The 14,434-nt window shown below is 48.8% G+C and overlaps 2 protein-coding genes across 2 annotated transcripts; one reads left to right on the top strand and one right to left on the bottom strand.

The window, feature by feature from the left end:
- Nucleotides 1–635: 635 nt before the first annotated feature.
- Nucleotides 636–3,476, bottom strand: Spata46 (spermatogenesis associated 46). The gene is made up of 2 exons (XM_042258559.2): nt 3,343–3,476; nt 636–1,229 (listed from the first exon to the last, which is right to left on the bottom strand). The coding sequence occupies exons 1-2, from the start codon at nt 3,443–3,445 to the stop codon at nt 718–720; spliced, it is 615 nt and encodes a 204-aa protein (XP_042114493.1). The 5' UTR covers nt 3,446–3,476; the 3' UTR covers nt 636–717.
- Nucleotides 3,477–3,495: 19 nt separating this feature from the next.
- On the top strand, nt 3,496–14,084 carry C11H1orf226 (chromosome 11 C1orf226 homolog). The gene is made up of 3 exons (XM_006994433.4): nt 3,496–6,221; nt 9,421–9,748; nt 10,568–14,084. The coding sequence occupies exons 2-3, from the start codon at nt 9,432–9,434 to the stop codon at nt 11,061–11,063; spliced, it is 813 nt and encodes a 270-aa protein (XP_006994495.3). The 5' UTR covers nt 3,496–6,221; nt 9,421–9,431; the 3' UTR covers nt 11,064–14,084.
- Nucleotides 14,085–14,434: the final 350 nt, after the last annotated feature.

Below are 14,434 nucleotides of genomic sequence, written 5' to 3'. Positions count from 1 at the left end.
TGACATGATTCAAAACAGCCATGGAAATATATCCGCTGGGTTAAGCATCATTCTGTCTGCTTCAGCAAGACGTACCCACTCTGGGGCGTAGTCATGGTACATGTGGTGGAGATGGCCCACCCTCCTTCTCTCTTTCCTGACTTATGCTCAGAGTCATGTTGTCCTCCCCAGAGGTATAATTCCCTCAAAAGGTTAGTGTCTAAGATGCCTTTCAAACTACAGGAATTCTTCCTCTGCCCTTTGTCCTCAGTGTGGGCAAGGACTGATCCTGTAGACCAGCACCCTGGAGCAGTGTTTTGTTTTTTTAACATCTGAATTGCTTCAGAGTCACCATGAGTATGGCACAGCTGACCAGGCTCTTACCCCAGAGTTTCTGACCGAGTGTGTTCTAGGAATTGTGTCTCTTATTGGTTCCCAGATGAGGCCGCCACTGCTAGTCTGGGCACCTTCCTTTAACGGCCACTTAGTGGATATTCTCAGACTTCAACTAGGGTGTTTCCCTTGAGAGAAAGGGCGAGGACGACAAAGAGGTGGGTCTGGTGTTGCGAGGCAACCACTAATAATGGAAGGTGAAGAAGATTCACGGGGTACCAAGAAGAGCAGCTGATGGAGGGTGACCAGACTTGACAGGAGAATACTATGACTAACTTCAATTTATTGTTACCTCTCCAGAGGCATAAGTAGGCCTCATCCCTATTTACCTGAGGTGTCGGCAGACTACTTGAAGGCCTGGCAGCTGACCAAGGAGAGCCTCTCTCCTGGCCGGGCCTTCTGCTCCTTGCCCCAGAGAGTCTTGAGCTTGCGGTAGTATACCTTGCAGCTGAAGCCCTCCTTGAAGCCCCCCTTGATGTGGCTCTTGAGGGAGTGCAGAGTGGGGTACATGCGACAGCAGGCCGCACACTTGTAGCCATTCTGTTGGGCTGGGTGCCACTTGGAAGCCATTAGGATGTCCTGGGATGTAATAGACTCCAAACCATGCTTGGATTTCTTGTTGGCCTCCCTGGGGTACGTGTTCTCTTGGGAGGAGGAAGACGAGCAGACACTCTCAGCCACATCCTCAATAAGGCAGTTGTCGCCTCTGCCCTCTTCCCGGTCCACCTCTGGGAACCCATAAGCCTCCAAGTGGCTCTCTTTGTCTGTGCATACGAAGTAGCTGTAAGGGGAAAACCAGGGCCGGTAGATGGTGCAGTTTCGCCTCAGCTGCTCCCCATTCTGGGCGTTCCCCAAGTCTGCAAAGGAGAGGGCAGGGTCTGAGTTTGGGGCTGAGGAGAAGGAAGGGTGAAGTGGCTGGAGGCAGTCAGGAGAAGCAGGCAGTCAGCCACAACCTCACCAGACCCAAGTCCCACCTTGACGGTGGCTGAGAGGCCACGGTTGATGAGGGGATGGGAAGAACAGGCCAAGACATCCGTTCCTGCTGCGTTCTTTTCCTGCTGGTGAAAATAGCCATTGGGGGTCTTGGCAGAAGACAGAACCTGCCCTGTGCAAAGAAATCCTGACTTCTGACTCCTCTAAGGATAGGCAAGGGCAGGTAGACACCTGACAACCTGTAACCTTTCTCCCGCCAATGACTTGACAACTTCTCCAGTCTCGGTACCCATTCTAATCACTCCATAGGCGACTCAGACAGAAACTGGCCCTCCACATGAGCTTGGCAGAGAGGACTAAAAGACAAGACGCCTCTGTGGGCCTGTGGGCCTCTACTACAGGAGGTACAGGTTAAAAGGCAGCATGTGGTGAGTGGACACCCTTCCCTTTAGGGGTACAGTGTCTCTCGTATCCCTGCCCAGAGGAGGAGAAGGCCTCACCTGGTGAGGGCACTTGGCTCTGCACCCCATGCTGGAGAGCATTGCTTTGGTACTGGGGTAGCAGGTCCTGAGCTGGGCTGGAAGCCTCAGTGGGTACCTCCGTCTTTACAATGTCTGGGTTATAGAAACGGTGAGCTGAGCAAGACTGGGAGTCCTCTTTTGGGGACCTTCCAAGACATACTTTAGAGGCTTACCTTCTGTGTGTTTAGGGATATCAAAACTAATGCAAAACAGTGACTTCTAGAGTCAAACAAGCAGACCTGTTCCAGGTGGTATCCCAGGGAGTCATAGATGGGGCAGTTTCTTCAAACCTAAAAAAATGTCCTCTGGGAACCAGGTTATAAGATTTGGCCAGGCCGGGGGCATGACGTAGTAGTAAAGGTCATGTGTAATACAATGAAAGCCTTGGTTTCCAACCTTATTATGAAGACTTGGCTCAGAGGACACTTTTTTCCCTGGCCCACCCCTCACCTGACGGTCCTGCTTATCACATGTAACTTCCTTTTCATGGGACTCTGGGACACAGGTTCCAAGAGGGAAGCTCTGGTCACAGCTTACATAGGCAAGTTGCATGCTGAAGTAGCTACTAAATCTCAGGTGACAAGTTCACTTAAGAAAAGGTTATGGCCGGGCGGTGGTGGCGCACGCCTTTAATCCCAGCACTCGGGAGGCAGAGGCAGGCGGATCTCTGTGAGTTCGAGGCCAGCCTGGGCTACCAAGTGAGTCCCAGGAAAGGCGCAAAGCTACACAGAGAAACCCTGTCTCGAAAAACCAAAAAAAAAAAAAAAAAAGAAAAGGTTATGGCCGTCTAGGGTTAGGGGTTAGTTCAGTGGGAAAACACTTGCCAAGCATGCCTGAGGCTATGGCTTTGATCTCCACCAAGTAGGTCTGGGAGAAAGTGGATCGGCCTTGAACTCCATGGCAAGAGCTAAGCTTTTAGGAGGTAAATTTTAAAATGTTCTCTGTAGGGGCAAATGGATGTTTAGGAGAACTCAGTTCTAGTGTGCATGGGAACCCCTAGGGGCTCTTGTTCTGAACCACTGGATCTGGTATGGAGGCCTGAGAAGCTGCCTCTCTCATCTTCCAGGTGATGGTCACACTGAAGAGCTAGGGTCACACTTCAGTTGACAAATCTTCGTGTGTCTACCTTTGTTCCTGCCTGTGCTCATCAGTTAGCCTACTACCTGCCACTAACTAATGCTTTTTTTCCCCCAGTTTAAGACCAAGTTAATGCAAGAGCCGGCTCCCTGTGTAGACAGATCACCACCTCGAGATTTCATACAGAAGCTGGCTCTAGGGGAAAGAAACGTGGCAACAAAGGCTTCTGCCATTTGTCCCTTGCCAGAGATAGTCAGCAACATTGACTAGGAATGCAGTCTTTTGAAAACTTATATTCTCCCCCTATGTTATTTGGCTTCCTCAAGCAATCATGATCCTATAGTGTGATCTGACAAGACCATGTTTTCCAAACACAACTCAAAGAAGTTTAATGAACAGAATCCCCCACCTTTGTAGTCCTGGTGACTTCAGCATTTACCTGGCAAGCTGGTGGCAAGTGAGGACATAATGTCAGGAAAAGCACTCAGGGCAGAGGAAGAGATTCGAGGTCTAGAGACGCTGAGAAGTGAGAAGTTCTCCATGTTCCGACCACCACAAGCTACGGAGGTCACACACCTGCTCCGGGAGGCTGGCCAGATTGTCTGGACAGTAAACATTCTGAATGCAGCTGACATCACAAGGTCCCACAATTCCACTAGCCAGTGGGGTTACGAGTTTAAAAGATGGATGTAGTTGTCTTGCATGCAAGACGATTTCGCCTTTTAAAAACTTAACTACTTTTTTGTTTTCTTTTTCCTTACTTTAAATTTTTTAAATCAATATAACAAAGGATTCGCTATCATTATAGAATTTTGTTATCAAAGTATGTTTTAGTAAATTCTCCTTCCTTCTCCACCCCCTCTAATCTCCCAAGTCCCACAACCTTTCCCAGTACCTTTCTACGTTGACATACATGTGCCCTTTGTCCTTTCCCACTATCCTTAGCATCTCTTTTTATTATTTATGGGTCCCTTTTTCTAGTTTTCTGCTGGCTTCACCCACCTTTACACCCATCTATATACATCACAAACTAGAATCTGCACCTAAAAAAAAGTCCAGTTTTTAATCTTTCTGAGTTGGGTCCCCTTGTTTAATATTATAATTTCCACAGGTGTTAGACTAATAAAACAGGGGAGATGAAAATAAAGTGGCAGAGCTGTAGCCACCTAGTTTTTGACAAACGTGTCAAAAGCATACAATGGGGGAAATACAAATAGTTGTAGCAACCGGGCCCCCACTGCGGAAGACTACAATTGGACCTACTGTCTTTCACCTCATGCAAAGGTCTCTTCAGAGTAGGTCAGAGACAGTCAAACCGAAAATGCTGGAACTGCTAGAGGAAACATAGATATACTTCAAGATCATAGCCATAGTCAAGAACTTTCTAAGCAGAACTCCGGTCACTTGGGAAATGGCCCCAGGATGGAACTGCATGAAATTAAAGAGCCACTGAATAGCAAAAGAAGTTACCGATGGAGTGAGCAGGTATCTCCCAGGATGGCAGGAAGTCTACTCCACCTACACTTCAGATGGGGAGCTAATGGCGGGAGTTTGTTTGTTTTTGTTTTTGTTTTTGTTTTTTTGTCATTCCTCGGTGGTCCGTCTTGGCTGAGAATGCCCAGCCAGAAGGAAGAATATCATAGAGCCATAACAGTGATGGTGTTTGTCCCCCATTTTCTCTATGAGTGTCAACTTTTCTGTGTTCCCACGTCTGGGACCCTCCGTCCTCTGGGTGGGAGTGACCATCTTGCTTTTCTTCTTCCTATTTTCCTGGCCTCTACCACTGAATATCTGTGTTGTTTTGTTCTACTGATCGCATTGTTTAGAGCATGCTTTTTGCGACACTTTTGGGAAACAATTTCAGTTTCTAAAATGTGCAAAACTTAAAATTAGTACAGAAACATCCACAGACTGTGTGGCTAGATCTTCCTGTTTTAACATTTTTATCCCATTGTGTTATCAGTTCCTCTTCCAGTCATAATTTATGTGTACATATGTGTGTGTATGCATGCATGAATGTGTGTGTATTTGTCTGTGTGTGTATGCATCTGTGTATGTGTGTGTCTGTCTGTGTGTGTGTGTGATTGGGGATGAAACACAAGGTCTTATGCATGCTGGGTAAGCACTCTACCACTGAGCAACATTCCCAGTTAATGTGTTTTGTTTGTTTACTTGTTTTTTGAACAATTTGGAGGTAAGTTTCCCCATGTCCTTTTATACCTAAAAACACTTTAACATATATTTCCTAAGCTTAGGGATCAGCTATTGTTTCTAATTGTTGGTGCTCTTTTAGGTAAGTGGCTTCCTCCATCCTGCTTTGCTTATTAAGGCAGTGTGCTGGTGAGACTGTGGATTCTGGGGCCGCTTTGTCTCTCTGCCATCCTTTCCCATATAACAACCTGGCACCCTTAGGAGGATGTGGAATAAGAATGAAAGGTGATTGTGACCCTTAGAAGAGGAGATGCAGGTGTCCCATTCTGGACATCATCAAAGCCCATCAACTTAGATACGTAGAAGTGCTTTGGATGTAAATGGTGATGTGTTTACCTTAGCTGCAAAAAACAGCCCCATCCTCAACTCCCAACTCTGGCCAATTTTGTAGAGCATGTCTGAGCATTTATTCCCAGCTACTTGAACATTTGAAGGGATAAGGGAACCTAACTTCCCTTCTGTTTCTCCCCATGGTTGGTTTAGACTGCTAGAATGTTTACAATGTAAATTAACATTAATATTTTGGTGGCTCTAAGGTTGTTGGCCATTTCCCTTGAGTCACCATGGTGTAAACAAAGCTCGTGGGTCTGGGAGTCAGGCTTTGTGATTTTGAATCCCCTTCTCCATCAGCTGCCTATGTGGTGGGCAGCAGCCTCTGCCATTTGGTTTTAGTACTGTTCCTTTAGACTGAGTTAGAGTGTATGAATGAATGTCTTCCTGGCTGCAATGTAGTAGTTTCCGTGTGAAAGGAGCAAAGATGTGAGCTATATGCACAGGGTCCACCGGGTTTAGAAGTGTTTCCGTTACTAACTAGGTAGATTCTTTTAAATTCTTGTAAAGGGGGCCCAAAATGTCCGGAGGGAAATGGGAAGGCTGGCTTTTGGTTGTTTTGAAAACACGACCCTGTTTTGATTTAGCTATCGGAGAGTTTGTGGGAACTCGGTCTTTGCACAGTTTGCTAAAGCGGTTTGTGGCACAGCCTTTTTCGTGGGTTGTTGCTGACGGCTCAAACAGGAGATAACCTCTCTCACAGTGGTTGGTCACTACATAAACGTGTCTTTCTCTCATTTGTTCCCCACCTGCCTTTCGAGTCCTTTTCTCGGACAGGTAAGACCCCCTCTTCCTTGTGGATGATGTATTTTCCCAAACGTCGCCCTCCGCTTGAATATGTGCATGTTATGGGGTGCTGCTGGGAGGGCTTCCCTGCTGGGATCCAGTCATCCTTCACACCATCATCATTGTTCTGTCAGTCACCAAGACTAGTCCCCGGGGCTGAAGGCACAGAGTGTGAGAGGCTCATTAGCGGGAAAGGGACTCACATTGGGGACTACAGAGGCCAGCTTTACAGAGAAGATGATGTTTCCTAGCCTGAGCTCAGAAGCCTTCGGAACCACTGCCACAGAGAGGGCTTGAGTGCTTTCTGAGACTGGAGTCACAAGTCTAGAGACAGCTTGAGTGACTTCCTTATATTCTCAACCCATAGTTGAGATGGTTTTGGGTGTTTTTTTTTTTTTTTTTAAGAATTCACATAAAAGTCAAATTCAATTAAACTGATTTATTAAATGCTTATTGTTATGCAAGGCCTTGTGGATAATAAAAGCACTCTAAGATTCTATAGCCCCTTCCAAGGATCTTCCCCTTCTGTTATATAGACCAGGTGTACTTCCCAGGAAAACTGAGGTAATGAAAAAGAAAGCATAGAACAGACTTTAAATTGCTGAGGAATTTAGCATCTTTCACAGACTATATTATAAAAAGTAGAGAAGTACAGGAAATCCAAATGAGGCATCATCTAAGTTGTTTGTTAAAGGTGTGCGTTGGAAGTAATAGGCACCCGTGATTTATGAATCACATTGATGGGCAGTTTTAGTGTTTCTGCCTTTTAAAATGAGTGTGCTTGCTCTGACATTATAAAAACTGCCAGAGAATTATGAGATCCAGGAAACAGTGGCGAACTTGCTGTTCCTAATGCACACCTATAGAGCATTGCATACAATTCCTTTCTGTTCTGTGCTCTTTCTGGATGGAAGGGGGGAAAGGGATAGTGAAATTAGTTTCCAAATAACCTCAGCTAGCTTGCAGAGTGCCTAAGTAAATAAAATGAAAGGATTTGGGTCACGATAGGCAAATTATGCCAAAGTGGATGACATGGCAAGACACACTCTTAAGAGAATGGTCAGGAGCAGCTGTGGGGTAGCCTGAGGGCTCTGCCAGTGTGATAGGTGCACATCTGGAGTCCAAGCTGCTCGAGACTTCTCCAAAATTCCCTGGCATGTCCCTCCCACCACACAGTAATTCCACCCCAGGAGACCTGAGGAGCTGCTAGCCCATATTCCATGAGAAAATGTGCCCATGGGTCAAGGCTACTCAGAGGTGAAGACTATGGAAGCCATCCACGGGTGAGAGAGTTCCGCTCTTCTTCCCATGGCTTTCTCTCTGCCACCTAGGGACCCTTCCAATATAAGTTATCTAGGTGATTGATTCAGTTGGGATTTCTCAACTCAAATCACAGAAAGTAAAGCATTCCCCCTGGCCTGGAACTCAGCAATGCAGGACAAATGAGACAGAACATGAAGACTTATCCTCAGGCAATCTTAGGAAAGGTCTACTGAGATAGACCCTTAGCAGACGTATTGACAATGGGAGCCCAGGGACCACATGCAACCTCTCTTCATCCAGATAGACAACAAAGCTGGAACAATGGCCATAGACAACTAAGGCTCAAAGTCTGGTTATTTTGATGACCTAGATGAATTTTCAGAGAGAATATGGATACCCAGGTGTCAGCATGTCCTAGTCAGGGTTACCATTGCTGTGATGAAACACCATGACCAAAAGCAAATTGGGGAGGAAGGAGTTTATTTAGCTTATGCTTTCACATCCATAGACCATCACTGAAGGAAGTCAGGACAGGAACTCAAACAAGGCAGGAAACTGGAGGTAGGAGCTGATGCAGAGGTCATGGAGGGGTGCTGCATACTGGATTGTTCCCTGTGCCTTGCTCGACCTGCTTTCTTATAGCACCCAGAACTACCAGCTCGGGGATGGCACCACCCACAATGGGCTGGGCCCTTCCTCATCAGTCACTAATTAAGAAAATGCTCTATAGGCTTGCTTATGCCATGTTCTTATGGAGGCATTTTCTTAAGTTAAAGCTGCCGCCTCTCTGGTGACTCTAGCAGTGTCAAGTTGTCATAAAGTTATACAGCACCCTGTGTCTGAGCAGCATAGCAAAGAGCCTGGAGCTCCAGCCATTTCAACAACAGACTTCATGGCTACTGTCTTAGCCTTCCTAAGTCTCCACCGGCAATGTGAATTGGGGCAGCTCATCTGAGATGCTCATTGAGTACCTGCTGAGTACCAGGCCCAAGCTTGGTGTTGAAGATGCAAATACAAAGATACATGGAGTGTGGCCTCAGCCTTGGGAATATTTACCATCCAGTAAGCCAGCCCTCAAACTAACTGTTCAAGCCCTACAGAGGTCCCAAGAGGACCCTCTTCCTTAGCCATTCCATGACCCAAGTAGAGGAAAGAGCCCAGGACTCTGGGTTAGAAGGCCTGAGTTCTGATTCTAGCCAACCCACAGCTAGTGTGGTGCCAGGCCTGCAGCTGCTGCTCTGAGCCTCTCCCTGGTCTAATGAGCTCCTTTAATGGGTTCCCATGGGGACAAGTGGACAGGGGTTTGTCAGGACATTTGTACTTCACTGGAAGCAAGGCCCTGTCCGTGTGGCACACACTGGGTCTGATTGACTGTCTGGCCCCTGTGTCCACAAGTTTACCTACTCTCCCAAGTTCCACTCCAGAAGACCTGAGGAGCTGCTGGCTCATACCCACCCCATGGGGAGAATGTGCCACACATGTGGCTTTCAGTAGGGAACTCCCAACACAGATCCCTGTCTGCCCTTCCTGCAGCCAGCCCTGTTTCCAGTGCCTGAGACAGAGAGCGCAGTGTAAACATGTCACATTTCACTATGTCATCCTCATTTTTCTCTCTGCTTCAAAGGGCCTTGGTGACCTTAAGGCCAAAGAAGTCAAGCCACGAGTCAAGGAGGCTGGTTTAAAGGAATACGCCTGACTTTTTATGACTGGAGTCAGTCACTGATTAACCAGGGTGGGGAACAACTGGAATTTTTGGTCCCATGTCCTATCCCCAAAAACTACCCTGGAAAGTTTAAAAGCATCTTTACTAGAAGCTTTCAAAGCTTTGTGAGGTGATGAGTGTGCTATAAACGAAGGGAGGCTGAGTGGCACAGTCCAGGGTCCTGCTCCCCTCCACTCACCTGTCTCCTCTCTCCTCTGTCCATAGTTGACCACAGCATGTTCGAGAACTTGAACACAACCCTCACTCCCAAGCTCCAGTCCAGCCGTTCCTTCCCCCACCTGTCCAGATCTGCGGCGCCAAGCTCCGTCACCCCTGGCTCTGCAGAGGCAGGAGGACCAGGACTGAGGGTGGGCAGCAGCCAGCACCTGAAGAACCTGGGCAAAGCCATGGGGGCCAAGGTCAATGACCTCCTGAGAAGAAAGGAGTCCTCAAGCCTGGGCAGTGTGGGTGTGATGGAGATTAACAAGACTGTTGGGGCCCAGCTGCCTGGTGGGGAGGATGCGGCCTGTGAAGCCTGGCTGGAGGATGAAAGGTGAGTCTTCTCATCTGCCCCTTATCCCACTCGAAGACGTAGGAACATGGACAAACTACACTGAGTTCGGGAGAGAACAGACCCAAGGAGGGGATGAGCAACTACTGTCAAGAAAAGTGGAGAGAGATAGGCCTGAGTTGATGAGAGCCCACTTCAGACTCCACAGTCAGAGAAGCGCTTTCCGGTCTGGGTGTGGTGTCACACTGTAACCCAGGCTAGCCCGGAACTCACGGTCCAGCCCAGGCTGACCTCAAAGTCAGAGCAATTCTCCTGCCTTGGCTTTTCTGAGATTAGAGCTGGGAGCCACCATGCCAGGTTTAAATGTATTTTCATTTGCAAATTACCCAAGTTCAGAGAGGTAGCTGTGCCTCTCGGTATTTGGAACTGAGTTTGAACCCTGGTCTTGCCCACATGGGTTCTGATGCCAGCCATTCCTGAAAACTGCTGCTGTAGACTGAGTGCCTGGTAGGAAGGGAGAAACCTGCTACAGCTACTTCCGTTTCCATCCAACAGCTCCTTTCTGGGCCTTGATTCCAACACCTATGCCCTTTAATGGGACTTGGGTTCTGAGATGACTGGGATCTTTATCTTGGTGCCACTCTGAGCACTGAATGAGGAGGGAACGGCCCCATAACTAATTGTGCTGAAGTTGCTAAAATCTGCACCCTAAACCCAGAACGAGCGCTCAGCAGAGGAAGCATGACCTGGGGTGGGGGGTGGGGGGCAGTGAAGGGGCAGTTGGAGTAGAGAATTGAGAATGTGTGTAGACTGGTGTCTCGCCATCATAAAGCCTGGATGCTCATTCTCATGGTCCTGCAGGTCAGTCCAAGAAGCCTTCCCTCTGCTGGATCCTCCACCTCCCATAACCCGGAAGCGAACCCCTCGGGCCCTGAAGACCACCCAAGACATGCTGATCTCATCGCAGCCCGTCCTAAGCAGTCTCGAATATGGGACAGAACTGTCACCTGGGGAGGCCCAGGACTCTCCACCCACTGCTCAGCCTGCCTCTGCAGATACTTCGAGGCCAGAATCTACCGTTGAAATGGGAGATAAGGGAGAGGCTCTGCCCAATGGTGAGGTGTCTCTCTTGGTACCTGACCTAATACACAAGAACAGCCAGGAGGAATCCAAGCTAAAGGCAACTGAGTGCAGAAAAGCCTCCTCCCCTGGCCCCATTGAGAGGAATGGCCTCAAGCTCAGCTTGAGCCCCATCAGCCTGGCTGAGTCTTGGGAGAACAGCAACCCGCCTCCGCGGGCACGGACCTCCAGTCTTGACCACGAGGGCCTTCACCCAGACCTGCTCTCCTTTGAGTAGTGTGTCTTGTCTTCCCAGCCGAACACGCTCTTCACTTTGTCCTCCACTGCACACAGGTCCTTTGTCCCAACTCTGCCATGCCCCCATCTTCCTCGTGGAAGACACAGCAGAGCCCACTTTCAACCTGAGCTGCTGTGGGACCAGATGGCCACAAGTAGTCCCAGCGAAGGAGTCTGCAGAATGGCAAAAGGATGTGGGTGGCATCTCTGATCGATCCTACTTCTCTGTAAGATCCTCTGGCTGCTGTTGGAACGCATCTACCCTCAGGCTTGTCCCAGCTTCCTACTGAATTACAGGGCCACTGGCCTAGGAGGATGGATCCAGCAGGAATTCTCTTTGCCTGTCTGATCAGATGCATATGCTGTCTGTTTTTATCTACCCCCGCCCCCACCAAGTCCTGATTCTGTCCCTTTCTTCCATAGTGGTCCGAGGACTGCCTGCCTTGAAGGAAATACAGCTAGGGAGGAATGGGAGGCTTGGTTTAGTGATGGGATCCTGCCTGGAAAGCTGCAACTTGACCACAACCTCATCATACTTCCTTTAGCCTCCAGGCCATGTGGACCCCTAGCCACCATCTTTCTTCTGTTTCTGGGTTAGGGCCAGAAAAGGTGCTTCCAAGGCCTGGGACCTTGAGGACTTCCTCAAAGGTTGAACCTCATCACCAGGGTTCCAGGGTTTTCCTATCCAGTGAGATATACCCCTGCCTCTCTGGGTAGGCACTTCGGGCAATAGTATGGGCAGTTGTGCTACGTTTGTGAAGATAGAATTTGGCAGGCCCCTGCGGAAGCAGCAGAGAGTGTTCTAACATTCAAGAGGAGAGCTTGGGAACATGGAATGGTCCTGTAAGAGCCAAGGGCGGAGATCATAGAGAAGAGTAAAGTGAGGACTGAGAAGGGCGTCACTGAGAATCAGAGCAGCTTCTCAGGCCACTCCACACCAAGAATGAGGCAGTGCCAGGGCCTGGGAACAGTATGTGTGAGAGCCAGGGTGGAGCATGTGAGAGACTGGAATGCGGTGAGGACCGTGGTGGCAAAGTGGTTGTGGAAGTGAAAGTGCTTCTTTGTGTGTGTGCTGAAGGGTCCTGAGTTCCCCGCAGCAGCAGGCCTGCCCAGAGATATCCCCTGAGCCTCTGTCCTTTACCCGGGTGATAACGATCCTCCTCTGCTTCTGCCGGCAGGATCTGTGTAAGGAACCAGCAAGGTTTATCAACCCTTGACCGGTTCCTGCCTTCCAGGTTAACTTGCTTTGGGTTCTTTTCTCCCTCCAGGGGCCCTAGCATGCTGTCTTCCTGTGGCCAGGAGACTCTGTAGTGATCCCAGCCACGAGGGTCTTTGTAGCCAGAAGAGGACATCCCTGGTCTCGAACAAGGAGGTCAGAGCCCCACAAGGAGGCTGGGGATGGTGCACCCAGCCAGGGCAGGTCCTGTAGCACTCATCTGGCTCTTCTTCCTGTGGTCTTTCCTTGGCTGCCTGCTGGGCTTCCCATCTGGGAGACTGGGACTCCAGGCCTCGCTTCCCAGTTCAACATCACCAGCATGCTGCCCTCCTCCCAACCAGCAGACATCTGAGCTAAATCCTGCAGAACCAGAATAGGAGGCCTTGGCCACCGGGATCCCTGGGATGAGGTTCCCCTCTCATATACTTGCTTAAGCAGCTGTATGGCTCCAGCCACCTCTGCCCTCTGACCCTCTTCTCTCACCCCATCTTCCATTGCCACAAAGAACAAGACTTCATCTCGCTGCAAAGTCCTGTCTCTTCCTCTCATGAGGAACTGTGCAGCCAGGCATCTGAAGGCCCCGATGGAGTATATAGGATGGTTAACACATATGTAGCACATGTGCCTTGTTCCAAGAACATCCCAAGGATGTGACATCTGACCTTGAAGTCAGAGAAGTCCTTAGGACTAGCATTTGAGGACCTATGAATTTTCCCAGAATGACTTGTAATATTAACCTGAAATAGAGAGTCTAGGCTGTGGGATGGAAAGCCTAAGCATACACTAGAGAGCAAATCCAATGTAATCTGAGCTCTCCAAGCCAGAATCTTGGTTTGCTCCTCTGATGGGAAGCTCAGCTGGTAGCTTCTCTCTGGGGCTGCCCTTCCCCAGAGACTAAGTGATAAGGTTGCCTAGGACCAACAGCATGAGGCTTGGCTTGCCTAAGCACCCAGGATACTGCTAGAGTCCTGGCCCTCAGGCCCAGGATTAGCCAAAACATCCCATCGTATTGGCCCAGGACCCCTGAAAAGGAAACTTCTGAGTACTTTAGACTTGTTTTGGGTGTTGAATTAGGTGTCATGGATGCCTGCACCAACTCCTAGAATCTTGGTCATCTCCCAGCTATAGAAGTGATGCTGCTACCTCAGGAAGGCCTTTGAGACTGAGCTGTGTCTTAGATGCTGCAGATGCTGCCTGGTGCTAGGGGGACCAGCAGGAACAAATCCTCTTGAGGGCTTTGATTCACCTCAGCTCTTCCATTTAGTGCCCCAACAGGCTCACTGACCATCCCAACAGTCTGGACTGTAGTATGGCAGCCTTCACAATGAATCAGGATCCTCTGGGGGCTTGGTCTTTGGGTAGCTTGATCTGCATTGGGGCAGGGGTGGGGAGGGTCGTCAGGCAAATGGGGAGGAATGGAGAATCTAACTTCTATGTTTAAGAAGCTGGGGACTTGGAGCCTTTTTCTCCCCCACTTCTTTCCAGCCCCATTGTATACCCCCATTCAGCCCATAGCTTTACCCTGATAGATCACAAAGTCTGCTTCCAGAAGCCTGGAAAGAGGGTGTTCCCTCCCCAGTCCCAGCCCACACCTCTCTCTAGAAATGTATCTGTGAATGTTCTGTATCTGGGAGACGTGAAGACATGTGTTTTTATTCCATCATCTTTTACAGAACAAGTTTGGTCCCTGTTTGAAAGAACAAGATTATAGTTCTATTCTGAGTATTTTTTAGAGAGTTCGTATTTATATTTTTAGAGTTTTTTTCTTGTAGAAGGAAATTGCATAATAAAATGATAATGTGTTTTGCTGGCTTGTCTTTTTTCTTCCTGACTGGTGGAAAATTCTGGAGTTCTGGGATCCTAGAGGCTCCCTGGGTAGGTGCACAGCCATGGCATTTTGCTTTGCAAACCTGTGAGACTGGGGAATGAGGGAACTGGAAGAGATGAGGAAGAGGGCCACTGCAAACAAACCTCCAGCTTGACACTATTAGAGTAGTGAGGATGAGTTAGGATGGACCATCTTTTATGCCCCAGACTAGCTGACTGCTGTGAGGGTCCCCATCTATGACTTTCTGGACCATCAACATGATGTGTGCATGCCCAGCCCTCCTTGGGAAGCTGTAAGGAAACACACATGCCCACTGACTCCTTCTGAA

This window comes from Peromyscus maniculatus, chromosome 11 (genome assembly GCF_049852395.1).
Source record: "Peromyscus maniculatus bairdii isolate BWxNUB_F1_BW_parent chromosome 11, HU_Pman_BW_mat_3.1, whole genome shotgun sequence".
NCBI lineage: Eukaryota > Metazoa > Chordata > Mammalia > Rodentia > Cricetidae > Peromyscus > Peromyscus maniculatus.
Note: the sequence above shows the minus strand (reverse complement) of the source record. Positions and strands in the feature narration are given on the sequence as shown.

Excerpts from the sequence above, each read along its gene's own strand:
- Spata46 (XM_042258559.2), bottom strand. The coding sequence starts at position 3,445 with ATGGAGAACTTCTCACTTCTCAGCGTCTCTAGACCTCGAATCTCTTCC. Across the intron at positions 1,230-3,342 it reads ACTTGCCACCAGCTTGCCAG|ACTTGGGGAACGCCCAGAAT; the intron begins GTAAATGCTGAA and ends TCTCCTTTGCAG.
- C11H1orf226 (XM_006994433.4), top strand. The coding sequence starts at position 9,432 with ATGTTCGAGAACTTGAACACAACCCTCACTCCCAAGCTCCAGTCCAGC. Across the intron at positions 9,749-10,567 it reads GCCTGGCTGGAGGATGAAAG|GTCAGTCCAAGAAGCCTTCC; the intron begins GTGAGTCTTCTC and ends ATGGTCCTGCAG.